The sequence below is a fragment of the Vigna unguiculata genome, chromosome 3 (genome assembly GCF_037176805.1).
Source record: "Vigna unguiculata cultivar grain cowpea cultivar isolate G323 ecotype 2 chromosome 3, ASM3717680v1, whole genome shotgun sequence".
In the NCBI taxonomy this organism is placed as follows: domain Eukaryota; kingdom Viridiplantae; phylum Streptophyta; class Magnoliopsida; order Fabales; family Fabaceae; genus Vigna; species Vigna unguiculata.
In genome coordinates, this window is record NC_140794.1 from 54,823,243 (window position 1) to 54,841,379 (window position 18,137).

Consider the following 18,137-nt stretch of genomic DNA (forward strand, 5'->3'; position numbering starts at 1 on the left):
AAGTGGAGCAATTGGATCATGATATAATCAAAATGAGTCAAGCACAAGTTCGGTCTAGACAAAACTTTCAAAATTTTAAACCCATATTAATTTTATTAGAATAGTGTTTAAAAATATGATTTTAATTTTTGTTTTATTTTTAATATATGAAAAACACTTTTTTTTTATATATGAAATTGTGCATTTAAACATGATTTTGTTTTGTTTTGTAAATTTTTAATTGAGTTTTAGCAATTTTTGAACAAAAATTGAATATTAATTTCTGTTTTGGTTTTATAATAAATTTATCATTTTATTTATTTAAAAATAGTTGACTTATGGTTTTAATCTTAAATAATTGTTTGTATTTATAAAATTATAAAATTTTGAGAACTCAATATATTTTAATAAAGAATAAAAAACTTAATCAAGCCATTAAATAATAATGTTAATTGAATTGAATTTATATAAATTCTTTGAGTTATTACATTTATATAAAAAATTAGGTATAATTGAAATTTTATAATAATGATCATATTTATTATTTTTGTCGGACCATATCAACTTACTCTAGCAGATCAATGATGGATTAACCCATTTTATCAACACATAATTTAAAAAAATTTAAAAATTGAGATATTATATTTTAATAGTACAAATCATCTAAGTTGAAATTTCTTCGTATCATTACTTCTGAAAAGTTATTTGTTGTCCTTAGTTGTAATAAAAATATGTAAATATATCTTCTTTAAGTGCTCTAAAATATTTGATATTACTACAATTAAATAAGGTTTTATAAATTATTTAAGAAAAACATTGATGAAGATAAAAAAAAAAAACGTTTTATTTATAATCAATCATTCTGTGCTAATAAGAGCCACTAATACAAAATAATAGATTGTATTAAGTTCTAGATAATTGATTATATTTGCACCACTCTCCTCACACCAAATTAGTTATACACGGAGAATCTTATCACGACATTAATTGAATAATTGAAATTTATATATAACAAAATTACAATACTAAAGATCTCACAACCTTTATTATATGCAAACAAAAGGAAACAAGATAGCAACAATTCGTAAGGTAGAGTGGTCGACACATTATGCATTTTCTTACACATGACAGCAAAACTGGTCTTGTATACCCACTTTTTCAGTCACCACCAATAATGGTTGCTTTCATGTATACAGAGTTCGAACCATTAGGGGACAAATTGTGCGATCATAAGAAATAGTAAAAATAATATTTAAGCCATTTTTAATAATGTATTTATAACAAAATTAAAGAATATTATATATTTATTAAAAGTAAAGTATATAATTTGTTTTATATAATTAAGATCATCTATATAATTTTAAAGCTAACAAACATAGAAATATGACTACCTTATTATCCATTTCCATCCTATTAATAAGTAAATATTTATTTAATTATATTTTCAGTTCATAATAATCCACTTTCTAAATACAGTCAGATTTTAATGATTTTAGAGAACCTGTGCAATAAAATGGATTTAAAAGTTAGAAGAGTATTTATCCATTTTAAATAGTATATTTTTTTAATAAATAAATATCTTAACCTTTAGTTTCATCCTAATTAATTCTTAATTTTTATGTTCTTTATAGATAAATATTTTAAATGGTAAAGTCCTTACATTTTATCTCTTTTCATACATAAACCTTAATTTTAGTTTCATTTTTAAAATTTTACTCTCTTGTAAATGATTTTCTAATTAAATTCAGGTTGAACTATAAATAAAGAAGAAATCTCGACCATTTATGTATTTATTTTAATTATCAATAATTACATAGTTTATGTAAAATAATTTCTTCAAACACTAAAACATTATCAAATTTGTAATTAAAAGAGTCAAATAAATATTTATTATTTTAATTTTCTTAAATTCATGTTTTTTCTTTTTGTTTTAATAAAAGATCCAACGAATTGTAAAAAACCAAGAACAATAAAACATCATTATCTTAGAAAGACTAAATTAAGTATTATTAGTTAAAACAAAATTAAACTTCATTACGTCTATTTTCAAATAAGATATAGTCAAGATCAATCAAAATAAAGCCACAGTACCCCTTTCCTAAAATTAAATCAAGTTTCCAATCAATAATATTTTTTCCACATTTCTAGCTACAGTAACTCTTTCCTAATGTTGCTTTGGGTCGTAAAAGTTGTCCCAAAACAATAATCAAAGTTGATAAAACCTGCACCGTCTCTATTTTTCAGAGTTAGTAACACTTGTAACTGACCAACGCGAAAATACTCCCTTGATAAAATGGGCACATAAATAGCAAAATGTTCAGATTCCAAATGAGGAATACATCACTTATTCGGATTTTGAAAACATGGTTTAATGTTGGGAATGAAAGATTAAACAAAATTGGCAGCAGCACAATGAGTATTTATGAGTCAGTATGTAGTTTACTAGTTTATTTGCATTTGTCAGACGAAATTCCTTTTAAAGCACATTTCAGTATAACTCACTTGTCACCTAAACGGCCAAACCTACGTAGGCAATCAGCAAAACTGGTAACAAGACTAGCACACTTCAAAGGATCCTTGATATGTTCCTTGTAACATGATAAGGTCGCAAATCTCTCGGCCGTGCATGGCTCAGGCTTTGGGTTTGGAAGCTTATACTCTTTATCATGAAGATCCTTTGCCTTCTGGGTTACTTCCTGCAACATATTCTCCTCTTGCTTCTGCAATCTTTCCAAAACCTTCTCACTTTCCTGAAGCGTAGACCGAATACTCTCTAACTCTGACTGTAGAGGTTGAGCAGGAAACGTTCCAGGTACATGCAAAGGGGGCTGCACTGGCCACGCTGGAAATACTGCACTCTCAGGCTTTCTAGTTTCATTAGATTGAGACTTTTCAGTGTCTCTTGCAACCTTTCGTCTGCTCTTTCTTGTTTTTTTCTTTGGCATGCCATCATCAACAAGCTGATTGACAAGGTCATTGCTAATCTGAATCGTAAACTCACCCATAATTGATACCTCCTGCATAAGGTACCCGAAAGATATCATTAAAGTAATGATGTTAAAAACATACGGATGCAGGTAATGTAGAATAAAAATAACAATTGGGAGTATTTTAATGATTTATGGATATTTATGTATCCACCAGACTTTAAAGTAGTTAAATAATCAAATTTTCTTAAGTTCTAATGTTCATACATACGATGCAGTTAGGAAGTAGCTGTTGTGTCTCTCCAATCCTTATACTTTCGAAAACACTTCAATGTCCACCAAGGATTCCCTTACCCTAGTCCCTCACTCCTTTCACTGTTGTGGTCACACCCACTGCAACTACTGCAATTGTTGGGGTCGTGTTGAAGGAGAATGTCACACTAGAGCTCACAAGTATCTCAGCCAGCTAATGTGGGCGAAGCCACCACTCCTATTTCAGATATCACGATTTTTTATTTTGAGTGTCATGAACTTTTGAAGCTCTGAGCATCAAACTAAGCAACCTGCATCATATGTTTTAGTTAGGTAAACCTGTAGATCTTGTTTCTCGGTTCTTCTCTAGTAAACCTTGGATACTTGAATGTGATGACTCAAATCATATATCTAGTAACCAATCTCTTTTTCCCTCCTTGACATTTTCAGACTCCATGCCTTCTGCTACTCTTGCCGGCTACTCTCAGATTAAAGTTTGGAGCATCGAACAAACTCTTCCTCTTCCTCAATCTCTACTACCAAACTCAATAGCACTCTTCATTATTTTGTCCTGATTGTTCATAATTTTGTTGTTGTACAAAATCAACACAGTAGACAGACTAATGTAGATGCTACGGCAAGGTTTGGCTGGAAAAGGCGGATTAGTGTTTTCAGATATGCGACAAAAAGCCTTTTATAAATTTGCGTGATGCATCTGACCACATATTTTGTTTTCAAATTTTGTGCATGGATTTGTGGTCAAGTTTTTGCTTTAGTGGCATTCCCCTAGCATTGCCAATTGAACTAGTGTAGTAAATGTTACGATGTTGTATAGCCCTTTAAGCCAGGAACTTCCTAAGGGTTCTTAAAGGTCGCCTAATCCAACAAAATGACCTGGAAATCCCAGACAATCTCTATAACTGCTAAAATCACAGCACTAAGTTTGGCAGTGAACAACTTCAGAGGGTGCTGAGAACCTATATAAATTCATGTACTTGCAGCTAAATGTAAATTCTTACATAGGACCAATTCCACCAGAGATCGCAAACTTGAATCAACTCATCACTTTAGCCCTTTTTGAAAAGAAGTTTCAGGTCAAATTCATCCCGAACTGTCCAAACCTTCTCACCTTCGGGGCTCTGTCTACATGGCAATGTATTAGAAGGTACAACACCTGTTAAACTCTCTGAACCAAAAGATCTAACAGAACTTTTGCCACATCAAAACATGTTGGTTGGTTAAATACCTGATTCTATCTCAAATCTTGATATGCTTTCACAGTTAGTCCTTCATAGAAACAAACTTAATGGCCACATTCCAAGAAGCAGGGAACAGCTTAATCAGCTTTATTCTTCGGATCTCTCTCACAACCAGATCACAGGACCAATTCCTAATGATGTCATTGCTCACTTCAAAGAAATGCGGATGTAACTTGACCTTTCTTAATACCACTTGGTTGGCCATGTTGGAAATGATACAAGCTGTTGATAATCCAAACAATAATCTTTCAGCCTACATTTGTTTGGAAATGATACATGCTATTGATATTCCAAACAATAACCTTTCAGCTTTCATTCTCAACATAAAAGCTATTTAATCTTGATTTTTCAGGAATCAATATATCAGGTCCTATTCCCGCAGAAACTTTCAGTCACATGGACTTGTTTGAAACCCTAAATCTCTCGAGAAATCACTTCAAGGTGACATGAAATATTGGCAGAACTTTCTTAAGTTACCTTGACCTTCTTTAGAGTAACCAGAGATATTCCTGATGACTTTACCAACCTTTCCTTCAGTCAACTTATCCAAAAAGAGTTTATATGTGTCAACACAACATATACCACAAGAACATTAAAATGCTGCAAGTTAACCACCTTATCTAAGGGTGATCTTGCCCAATCAGCATTAGAATAACAAACAACTTGGAATTTCCTAATTTGCATATATTAAACTGTGATCTTGTTCATTCTTGAAGTATCAAAGTATGCGCATCACTAAATTTCAATGATTATCACATGAAGCCTTTAGGAATTGGCTAACCACACTAATTGCATATGTGACCTTTGCTCTAGAGAGAGTGAGGCAATTAAGTATGCCTTCTACCCTATGATATCTTCTAGGGTCTTTCAACCATCCAATAAGCATCGAAATAACCAAAAACTTTGGAATTGCCTTGGTGTATTCTTGGTGTATAGAAGGATGCACATGACAAAATTTCAATGACTATTACATGAAGCCTTTAGGAATTGGCTAACCACACTAATTTGATGTTTGGTCTAATGACAGTAAGGTAATTAAGCATGTCTACTAGATGGCAATACTTCCAAGGTTTTCCAATGACTCCCCTTGACTTGAAAAAAGCTTCACGTTAGGATTCATAAGACTATCATTGGGGAGACAATCAATCATACCAATCTTAGTCAAAATATCTAAAGCATATTTTCGCCAGGAAATGACAATGCCAAACGAGGATTGAGCAACTCTGATGCCAAGAAAGCACTTAAGTGGACCCAAGTCCTTGGTTTAAAATTGACTATGAAGGTGAGACTTGAGTCAAAGAATGCCATTAGGGCCATCGCCAATGATGATATTGATCCATGTACACTTCTTGGAACTCACCATGAAGAAAGGCCTTAGTCCAACTGTGAAGAGACCAATGGTGGATGACCACCATGCCAACAAAAAGGGTAAACAATGGTGATTTTGGCTACAATAGAAAAAGTGTTACCATATTCTTGACAACAAAATTGAGTTTAACCCTAAGTTACCAAACGAGCTTTGCAATGATCAATTGTACCATTAGGTTTGATCTTCATTGGTAGACCCAATGACACCTAATAGAGGTTTTGTTAGTAGGCAAGGAAACAAGCTCCCATTTGTTTCTCGCATTCAAAGCCGTTAGCATGGCCAATTTCCAAGTGTGGTCAACAATGGCTTCACTTGTGACTAGGAAATAGATAGGAAGTCCAAAGAAAATAGGAAGGATCAGGTGTAAGCAACATTGGTTAAAGAGCAATATGAGCTAGAGATGATGTTGGAGGGTCACTAGAGGCACTTCCAATGGTGTCCATATCCATGGCGGTATGTGAATAATGGAGGTGAAGTAGGAGCTACTACAAGTGTTGGGACAATTAGTGAAACCTCCAAAGGGACATCTTCAACGGTGGAAGAAAATAAAGGAGTTGTCTCAAAGAATGTAACGTCAACAAAGACAAGATACCATTGTAGTTGAGGAGAATTGATAACCTTTTTGGAGTCGAGAGCGATTTAGATAAATGGATTTTAGAGATTTATCACAGGGTTTATTTTTACATAGAGTGAGATCATGGACAAAACATGAGCTCCCAAAGATGCAAAAAGGGATAATGAAATTTTGAGAACTGAAGAAAGTATATGGTTAATAATATAACATGCGGTAAGAAAAGCATCCACCAAAAGTGTACAGGAACATTAAAGTGAAGAAGAGTATGAGTAGTTTCCACCAAGTGGTGGCTTTTGCACTCAACAACACCACTTTGTTGTGGTGTGTGGGCACATGATATTTGATGAAGAATCCCCTTGAGAGTTTAGGAAAGATTGAAATTGGAGAAACAAATATTCTCTTACATAATCTGTTAGTATAATTTTAATTTTGCAGTCTACCCGGGTTTCAATTCCAGAAAGATTCTTCATCAGAAAAACCCAAGTGCAACAAGAGAAATCGTCTATAAAAGTGACAAATAAAAATATCCTAACACGAAATAAACACGACTAGAACCCCAAATATCATAGTGAACTAAAAGCAAATGGGGACACAACATGCTTATTCACATGAGTACCACAATTAGAACAAGAATGTGTACCCAATTGATATGACTTGCTAATAAAACTTAATAGTAGAAAAACTAGGAACAAGTAAACGTAATGGTTCATCACCATAGAGTTGTCTTATTTGTATTATTATCATCTATCAATCATGAATAACTAATTAATGATTTTAATCATAGCTAATTATAGGCACACACAAAGACTTAATTGATAGTTACTATATAAGACCATGATTACCTCATGCTTAATAAACAGAAAGAGCATACAAAATCTAGGTTGAGAGAAAAAGACATCACCTGGGCTACATAGCTAAGCAAATTAAGAGGCAGGCAGTAGAGGAAAGACTTGAAATTTTAACTTAATGTCATTAGGTATGGGATCCTATATAAGAGCTTGAACTTAATTTCTAAATGTTACATTACATAGCAAAGTCTTCAACTGGTCAAATCAAACTCAAACCTGTACTAGTACTATTTTCATAAAAGTAGAAACCTATATTGTAGATATAATAAAAATATAATGTCATACTGATGTTCATAATGCAGAGCCTAAAGATAGCCAGCCCTTAACATGATAACAGGGATATATATGTACCACAAATATGTGTATCATGCATGTTTAGTTTAAACTTTACATCAAACAATTTGGTAAAGACTTTGAGTAATAGGAAGAGTGATAAGTTTGAAATCTTGGGTAGCATGTGTTTGAACCACATACTCATAAGTCTGTGAACGTGAGAAAGAATAGGTAAGAATTGAAAGAGATCATGTTTCCTATGCTAGGTTTGTAAAAGGCACATACATACCCACAAAATTAAACGTACATTAAATAGACAGGTAGATGCCACTGTACCTGTAACTTGGCGAGTTCTTGATGATATACTGTTGGTAATATGTTAGGCCGAGTGCTCAATGTCTTCCCAAGCTGGAATCATAAGAGGATTAAGTCAAACATAAGAACTGCACGGGTGATATATTGAATAATGCTGAATATTAATTATTGCTCCATTCAATATATCTAGTCATAATGACAATGTGGAAAAGAAGGAAACAAAAAGAAAAGCTGCTTATAGTGCTTTATCAACGAAAATATGATACTTAAATAAAAAATATACATTAATAATTCTTTTTTTAGTCAAAGGTATGCAATTAATCAGTTCAAATTCATGAATTTGGTGATTAAATTAAGCAATGATATCCTTATTAAAGGCATATGCCCTAACCAAGTCACATGGTGAAGCTCAAAAGTGAGCCAAGAAACTATAGTACCGCATGTATGTAACTGCAAACTCATTTCAGGCAAGGCAAAGAGCGTTTACTTCAGAGACAACTGTTCTTGTTCTGTATCTGTGTACTCTCTTCTCCTCTAACTTGCAAATAAGTAACTAATAACTAATGCAAAGGCAATGTGCTGTTGACATTTGCATTTCCAATTTCCCAATAACACCACACGCGTCAAATCCTCCACACTCATAAGCACACTTTGCCCTGAACTCTCACCTTATTAGTATTTATTTTATTAGATCTACTCAACCTCTTCTTATTACAACTTTATTTTTATGTCAAATCTAACTCTCAATTTTGCTGCTGCTCAAAAGGTCCAGAACTAACTAATATACATTATAGCAAATAAAGGAACCATTCACACCTCAGAGATTGATCATACATACTCCTGATTACTACTGCATTAGAATCGGAAGAAAAAAGTGGAATGAATTTGTTGATACCAAGGACTAGACCACTGTATTTTTCTAAATTTTGTACCAAAATATCTAACTCATTGACCTTGTATTTCTGTTCCTAGCTTCTAATTTTATCTCCGTTGGTCCTCTTGTAAATCAATGCTTTTCAAAATTGCTCTTCCACTCTCTCTTTCTCCTTTATCAGGTTTATCGAACTCGTGATTCAACACGACTTTACTTTCCCACACCTTCGAACCTAATCAACTCTGCGGGTAGAACCGTTTTTAAATAGGCTCGAGTTACGAAAAACTCGCTCAAACTTCTTTAAAATCACGAGTTTAGAGTCCATTCAACGATCGGTTGAACACTAGAAAGAAAACAAAAAACCGCACTGGATTTGTTTGTTCCTAGGTCAAAATTTATGCAGAACGCACCTGGTTAACAATTCCGTGGTTCAATGGCTATCTTTCTTCCGATTTGCGTGTTGGTGTTGCTTCTCCTATCCCACGAACAGATCTGTTGTGTCTTTCTCAGCCACACTCACCTTTGAGGTTTCCCTGCTACGTCACTGCCCTCCCTGTTCATATCTGTTGTTCGTTCCTTTCCGACTACAGATTACTGTGGTTAAAAACAATAATATATATATATATATATATATATATATATATATATATATATATATATACAATGAATTTTTTTTATTTATTTTTAATTTACTATTTCAATTATCATTATATTATATCATAAAAAAATTAAAAATTAAAATAAATAATCTAATAATAATTAAAATAATAGACTGAAAATGAATAAAAAATGTGTTAAAATATTATTTTTCTATATACAAATTCTGTAATGAAATGTTAAATTGTTATATTATTTGTAAGTATTTATAGGAAGTAAACTTTCAATTACTTAAGAGTAGAGATGGTAAATAAACCCGTCTTCGTGGGTATTGCCCGAACCCGTTTTCGTTTTGACGGGGAATTCCTGTATTGACTGGGTATGGGTATGGGTATGGGGAATCTCCGATTTTTTCAATTGGGTATGAGGATGGGGATGGGGATCAATATATCTCTGCCATAATACCCGTCCCCGCCATATTTTCATCCTCGTTTTATTTTTTTATTTTTTATTTCTTCTAAATATTTGGTTTGTCATGAAACTCATTCGCATCTCCAATATATTTTTATCTGATCATAATCTTTATGTAATTATGTTAAAATGATGTATGTCAATTAAAAAAAAATTATGTCTAACATTTGAATATTTCTATTATTTTTTAATATTTTTATTTATTGTATATTTTCCTTTCACATGAGAATGTTTAATACTCTTAATTTAAGTGTTTAATAGCATAAATATTTCATTTACTTTGTAATATAAAAAAAAAATCTTTACTTATTATTATTAATTTTTATTTCATTTCAAGAACTCTTTTATTTTGCTAAAACAATATTTGTTATTTCTCAACCATTGAGTATATATGTTGATATTTGAAAAGTTTTCTTAGATCTCTAAGATATTTTTCGTCTTATCATACCCTTAATTATAGATTTGTTTTTTTTGTGCAATTCTTTCCAATAGTCTCCAAATTGTTTATAAGACACACATTTGTTAATTTTTTAATATTTTTATTTTTGTTTATTTTCATCATGTAGAATACTATTTCGATAATTTTTATCTAATTATTTTTTATTTTCTAACTCATTACAGTCATACTTTAATTTTTTTCACTATAATTGTATAAATAATTTTTATTTACTACAATATAAAAATTTAATGTAATTGTCATGAATATTTTTTTTATCACCATCCAACATATATTGGACTTTAAAAGATACAATATCTATGATAAAATTTTATTATGTTTATTATTTATTTTTTGCGTCATTTTTTTTATCAACCATTGAATATATATGTTGATATTTGAAAAGTTTTCTTAGATCTTTAAGATATTTTTTATCTTATCATACCCTTAATTATATATTTGTTTTCTTTTGTGTGATTCCTTCCAATAGTCTCCAAATTGTTTATAAGACACACATTTGTTAATTTTTTTATATTTTTTTGTTTATTTTCATCATGTAGAATACTATTTCGATAAATTTTATCTAATTATTTTTTATTTTCTAACTCATTACAATCATACTTTAAGTTTTTCACTATATTTGTATAAATAATTTTTATTTACTACAATATAAAAATTTAATGTAATTGTCATGAATATTTTTTATCACCATCCAACATATATTGGAGTTTAAAAGATACAATATCTATGATAAAATTTTATTATGTTTATTATTTGTTCTTTGCGTCATTTCTTTATCAACCATTGAGTATATATGTTGATATTTGAAAAGTTTTCTTAGATCTCTAAGATATTTTTCATCTTAACATACCCTTAATTATATATTTGTTTCTTTTTTTGTGATTCCTTCCAATAGTCTCCAAATTGTTTATAAGACACACATGTGATAATTTCTTAATATTTTTATTTTTTGTTTATTATCATCATGTAGAATACTATTTTGATAAATTTTATCTAATTATTTTTTATTTTTTAACTCATTACAATTATACTTTAATTTTTTCAATATAATTGTATAAATAATTTTTATTTACTATAATATAAAAATTTAATGCAATTGCCATGAATATTTTTTTACCACCATCCAACATATATTGTGGTTCAAAAGATACAAGATCTATGTTAAAATTTTATTATTATGTTTATTATTTGTTCTTTGCGTCATTTTGATCAAGTGATGTATTATAACTTTTATTAGTGTATAAAATATAGATTCATTATAATTTAAAAAATTGAAGTAAACAAACATTTAAAATATATTTTAATTTAAATATTTTTTTCCTTTTATACTTTTTTAAAAATATTTTTTCCTTTTATAATTTAAAAAAAAATATTTTTAAAGTTTATCAACTAGGTTTCAACAGTGTTTGCAAATTTAATAAATGTTTTGGTTCTCATTAAATTTTATTTGGTATTCTAATCTAAAATGTAAACAATTATAATTTATTTCAAAGTATTTGATATCAAAGAAACAACCATACTCCTAATATTGAATATTTGATAATATTATGTTTCCTTTACGTAATTTTTATTATTTTGTAAAAATTAGTTAAAATTAATATTAAAGTAGTAAGTAAACGGGTATAGGTATGAGTACGAGATTATACCCGTTACCCGGTGGGGATGGGGATGAGACAAAAGTTTGATACCCGTTAGGTTTGGGTATGAGGATGGGGGTGAATTTTTTTTACGGGATAGGTATGGGATAGTGAAACTCGTCCCCATCCCGTTCCGTTGCCATCCCTACTTAAGAGTTTAGCATTGGAATTTACAAATTACATTTATGAAATTCTCAAATTTACCTATTGTTTTAAACACTTCTTTCGTCATTAACTATTTTTTTGTTGTTAATCTTGGTAATTTTTTATTTAACTAACAAATTCCATTTATATTTTTTTTTAATCTGAAGTGAAAATATTTTTAATTAAACCATGCTCACTTTAATAATGTAAGTATTAGAAAAATAATAATGTGGATTAAAAATATTGTTTACTAGAAAAATACTGTTAAAGCATGTGTTTGAAGGAAGAAATTAAAGAGGTGGGTGTGGAGCAGAATGGGTTTGCTAAAATGGAAATAGTTAAGTGCTGGTTGTTTTATTGAAAGGAGAAAATTTGTAAAATTTATTATCTAGAATATGCGTTAACAATCTCTCGTTAATTTTACTCAAATAACCCAACTCTGGGTAAAATGATCTTTCTTTTAAACTTCCTTTCCCACCTTTTTTTTTTCATGATTTTATAGTTTTTTTCTATTGTTTTGTATTTTTAAACTTCAATATTTGTTTGAGGTTATATCGTAGGTGATTGACTTGATCGATGTTTTTATGTTTTTTTAAGTGTTGTCTTTGTTAAGTTGTCTCAAAATTTTAAATTTTTCGTTGGTTTTTGCGTTTTTAATTGTATGGTAATGTTGTCTATTTTTAGTTGTAAGATGGGATATGTGTTTTTAATCTGTATTTGTATTTTATTATAATTGGTGTTCTATGATTTATGTTCTCCTTTCTTTATGATGTATATTTTTGCTCTGGTTATGTTTTTTTAGTTAAGTTGTTAAGCTTTCCATAAGTTTTAGGTCATGTTTTTTTTTATAAATGTATTATTCAAGAGGAATGGAGAGTAGGACATAGAGGGTGAGCACCTTATTCTTTCTGGAATAATACAAAATAATGACAGACATAAAATAGAAGGATTGTTAAAAAAATTTATTTCACTATTGTGAAATTAGAATATAATGATATGAAATTACCACTTTATCCTCGTTTTATTTATTTTTTACTTCTTCTACCCTCATCATCTTTTTTCACATGTTACATAGTGTTAATTATTTAATGAAACAGTAAAAAATGATTTTAAATTATTGTAGTCTTTAAATTTTGGTATGTTTTGTTACGTGTCATGTATAAATATTATTTATTTTTAAATTTTTAGATAATTTAGTTTGTTAATATTTTCCAATTTTAATTTTGTAAGAAAAAAATATATGTAATTTTAGTTTTAATTTATTAATAATATTAATAAAATTATTATTAATAAACATTTAAAAATCTAAAAATTAAAAATATATAAACAATATATAATTCTACAAAATTTGAAGAAAAGAAAACAAATTTATTAAAAACTATTACCTATATTATTAACAAACATAATCAAATTAAAAAATATGTTCATATAAAATGAATAAAAAAATTTATATTTCAAAAACTAACATAATCAAATTAAAAAACATGTTCATATAAAATGAATAAAAAATTTTATATTTCAAAGACTATTATTAAAAACAAAAAAAATATAAAACGTAAATAAATTATTTTTCAGGTAAACATTAAATTGGTAAATGTCAAATTTAATTTCGAAATAAATTTTATTTTTCATTTATATATATATATATACATTTATATATATATATATATATATTATTCAGAGAATCAATAAAAATTAAATAAATTATTTTAAATCATTTAGTATTTTATATTATTTTTAGGGTTAAATATGTTTTTAGTCCCTCAAGTTTCAGCAAAATTTGGAATTAGTCCCTCATAAAATTTTTTGACCAATTTAGTCCTTCATCTTTCAAAATACATGAATTTAGTCCTTTTAATCAAATTTTGTTAAGTTTATCTACGTTTCAAGCGCATTTCATGATAGTATTTAAATTATTTACATTGTTTGACACATTTTTGCTTCAATGTTAACTTAAATACTATCATGAAATGTGCTTGGAACGTCAAATAAACTTAACAAAATTTGGTTAAAATGACTAAATTCATGCATTTTAAAAGATGAAGGACTGAATTGATATAAAGTTTTGATGAGGGACTAATTCCAAAATTCACTGAAACTTAAGGGATCAAAAACATATTTAACCCTTATTTTTAACATTAGAGATATTTTAATAATCTTATTTTTTATCTATTAAATTGTTTTAATATGTCACATCACATCACTCAATTCAATTACAAATTTTTACGAACATTCCAAAATCACCTCCTAATCTCTTAAAAAGAACAACATCAACTTTACTATCTATCCCTTATGATTTCTTTCTCTCTCTCTCCCTCTAATTCTTCTTCTCAAAAGAATACAATATTGAAATTGTTAAGTTCATCCATAAGATAAAATCTTTTATTTTTATAGATCCTAAATACTTCAATGTTATAAGTTGTTATAATTTTTATTTTTGTGTTGTTTTAGTTGTCATGAAATGACTATAAAATTCGATATAATAAAAAAAAATTCGATACACTTTTTCTTGTATCGTACAACAAATTTCATAAGTATTGAATACACAATTTCATTAATTTTTGAGTGATCATGTTATTATTGGCAGGTAGTTGCATGTCCATATATATTCCAAAAGTTCAGCAACATCATCAATTCTTAATGCTTGATGGTGTGTTCTCAGGGACTATTTTAATAAAATAATTAATATTTTTGAAGAATTTAAATTTCTTTGTAATAAAATGTTTTGTTTAGATAAAAAAATTAAAAGTTATTTAAAATGCAAACATTTTTTTTGAAATATTTCAATTAGTTAAATTAGTAAAAATTCAAATACTCTTAAATAGGTTGAATTTGATATTATATTTCAATAATTATAGTTAGAGTTGATTTAAAAATAAATGAAATAAATATTTAATAAAATATGAAATTTAATAAAAAATTTAGAATAACATTTATACAAAATTTAAATTTGATCAATTTGAAAAAAGATCAGATTGTTCCATTTTGAAAAAAAAAATGGGACTAAATACAATATTAGACACTAACACATGACATTGACTTTGACACGTAACATTGATATTGGTACATGACATTGTTATTGTCACGTAACATAGTGCTGACTTGACACGTGAACTATTTTTTAAAATTAAGAAAAAAATTAAAAAATAAAATAAAATAAATATAAAATATATTGACATGTGACATACCTTATTCACATGCCGTTAAATATTTAAACGATATTAGTAAAAAAAATTACGTTCAACAAAAATAACAAAAACTGAAACTTAATTAAAAAAAAAGAGAACCACGTAAAAAAAAATTAGAGACCTAATTAATATTTAAGTATATCTAATGGTTTTTAATAATGTTCTTGAAATTCAATTATCTATTACCAGAGGAGATATAACTTCAATGACTATTACGCACATTACTTAAATGAGTATTTGGATTTTAATCCTAAACTTGATTAGATTTCTTGTATAACCAATCCTAACAATTACTTCACGCAAAATTCAGATGATGAAATAATATTTATACTTCTGTTAATGAGACAATAAAAGAATTTATCTTAAACATGAGATTTTCAATTATTCAAATGTATTTACAATTTAATATAAAGTTTTTACTTAATGAGCAAAGCATCAGCATGAAGGAGCACGCACACAAGCATATAGGAAGTAATAAATTTGTTTTTCCCAAAATAGTTTATGTATGTTTTATAACATTAGTTGGTGTTGGCACTTGCTTAACTTGGTGGACAACGTTTGTTTTTTGCAATATGTGTAGACTTGTACCACAAGAAAATCTATGGGGACATGAACATTGTGTAATGTAGTTAATAATAACCATTTTTTTAAGATAAAGACAATGAACAAAAGCTATGGTAGCCCAAGAGATTACTCAAACTTTGAGTGCATAACATTGCAGCAGAAGAGAGGAACACCGTTCAATTTTGAAAAGAGTTGCTACATTTGTTACTGATAACAAAATTGGAGAGACAAAACACAATCCTTGTTTTGGGTGATAGAATTGTTTTGTTTTGGGAGTGTTATGATGAGCAGCACTAAGTAGTTATGATAATGGGGACACATCTGGTCTTGGGGTATATCATCATTCTGAATGGTCCTTAAAGTGAAAACTGCATTTACAAAGTGCAAATTGTACTATTCTTTTAGTTTATGTCATTAGCTTAAATAATTAAAGTGAAAATAATATAAGAAAAAACTTGTCCCTGCTACGATTAATGCGGTCTCCATTGAAACTTCATTTTAATTTCATTCGTCAAAAGCAAGCTAATTCGAATATTTGTTTGTTGCCACATACATTATATCACAATTCACAATCACCATTTCTCCATCATTCCAGGAATATGCTCAAGCCATTTCATGAGTGGCTGTAAAGACAAATTCTTGAAATATTATTGGTGTTATAATCTCACATAATGAATCTCCCTCAAAATAACCGTTAATCTTTCATCCTAAAATGAAAGGGTACACATGCATAAACAAATGGAGCTAATCCATTTGAGTTTAATAAGTCACTCATAGTATCTTTAATCTAAAACTTTAAAAAATAAATTTATGATTTTTTTATACATTGCTAAAATTTTCCATCTTTATTTAACATTGTGTTTAGATTCACCTTTAGATGTTGTGTGCTTGAGTTATGTATTAATTGCATATTTCCTTCTTTTTTTTTTTTCTAAATGGATCAAACATTTGATTTAGTTTAATTTGAAACTTAGTTTAATTACCTTAGACTAAATTGGAAATTTTTTGGTTAACGCAATCTTTAAAGGTTTTGAATTGAGTCATTGAATAAATTTTAAAAAGAATTAAATATCTATTTGTTATGTGAAAATTAGAATTAGTCGATGCTTCACATGTTGGTTCAATTTAGTCTCTTAATCTTAGAAACACGTGAATTTTTTTAACAAAATTTTGTTAATTTTATTTGACATTTTAAATATGTTGTATGATATAATTTAAATTGTTTACTTTGACACATTTTCGCTTCAATGTTAACCGAGATATGTGTTTTGAATGTCAAATAAACTTAACAAAGTTTGGTTAAAAGAACTAAATTTTTGCATTTTTTTAAATTGAGAGACCAAATTGAGTCAAAATTTAAAAAAAAAAAACTAATTTCAATTTTCACTCAACATTAAGGAGTTAAAAACATAGTTAACCCTTTCAAAAATAACATGACAACATTTCAAACTTTTAACATAAAAAAATCTTCAAATTCAATATTTTAATTAATGTATGTTAATTTTTACAAGGATAATGTTTTATTTCAATGATAACGTGACGTGATTGTTATTTCCATACCCCAAATTCATTATTTTATAATTCGAATTCCAAAATCAAATTAGTAAACAATAATTATAGAAACATGAATAATAAATAAAAATATGAAAAGACTAAAGCAGTGAAACTCAAATACTAACAAATAAAGTTCATAACTAAAATTGAAATATCAAATAATTTATATTTTTTTATTATATAAGTATTATGTATTTTAGGTTTATATTAATCAGATTAAAAACTCGTAAATTTATTACTCAAATCAAATGTGATTGGATATACTAAAAAATTCAACTCAACTTAAAAAGTGAAATTAAATCGAGTTGGATACACTCACACCCTAACTTTTAAGATTCATTTATCTTTTAAGAAACACTAATGACACATTTTCTTAACACACTCAATCGTTGACTAAAATTTATCAAAAATATCAAATTTTATTGAGTTTATTCTTCATTATTTAATGGGTATCTCTTTCACTGTTGTATACGTTTTAGCCATTAATAGAATTTTATCTGGATTAGTTAATTAAAAAACGCATTTATGATAATTTCGTGAGACAATTTGAAAAATATTATTACTTAAAAAAACAAACAATCATGCACTAATAATAGGTGTTTCACAAAGATGGACATGATATTTCTAAACTAAAATGTACAGTGGCATTTTTTTGCTATTAAATATTCTGATGCGATGAAAGCTTTGACAGCAAAATAATACCGGAGTTGAACAACAAAAGGTGCGGTGTGGGGGACACAGAAAAAAGGAGTTATTTGTGCTTCTTCATCAGATAAATAGCAAAATATTATTGGATAAAACTTACTACAGTGGTCCAGATATTAGTTCTTCATTAAAATTGATGATTCAACTTAA

At 28.2% G+C, this 18,137-nt stretch overlaps 1 protein-coding gene across 1 annotated transcript; it reads right to left on the reverse strand.

Annotated features, from left to right (window-relative positions):
* Positions 1 to 2,264: 2,264 nt before the first annotated feature.
* LOC114179876 (uncharacterized) lies at positions 2,265 to 9,263 on the reverse strand. Its single transcript, XM_028066362.2, has 3 exons — positions 9,081 to 9,263; positions 7,818 to 7,889; positions 2,265 to 2,996 (listed from the first exon to the last, which is right to left on the reverse strand). The coding sequence occupies exon 3, from the start codon at positions 2,982 to 2,984 to the stop codon at positions 2,478 to 2,480; it is 507 nt and encodes a 168-aa protein (XP_027922163.2). The 5' UTR covers positions 2,985 to 2,996; positions 7,818 to 7,889; positions 9,081 to 9,263; the 3' UTR covers positions 2,265 to 2,477.
* Between the last annotated feature and the right edge of the window lie 8,874 nt (positions 9,264 to 18,137).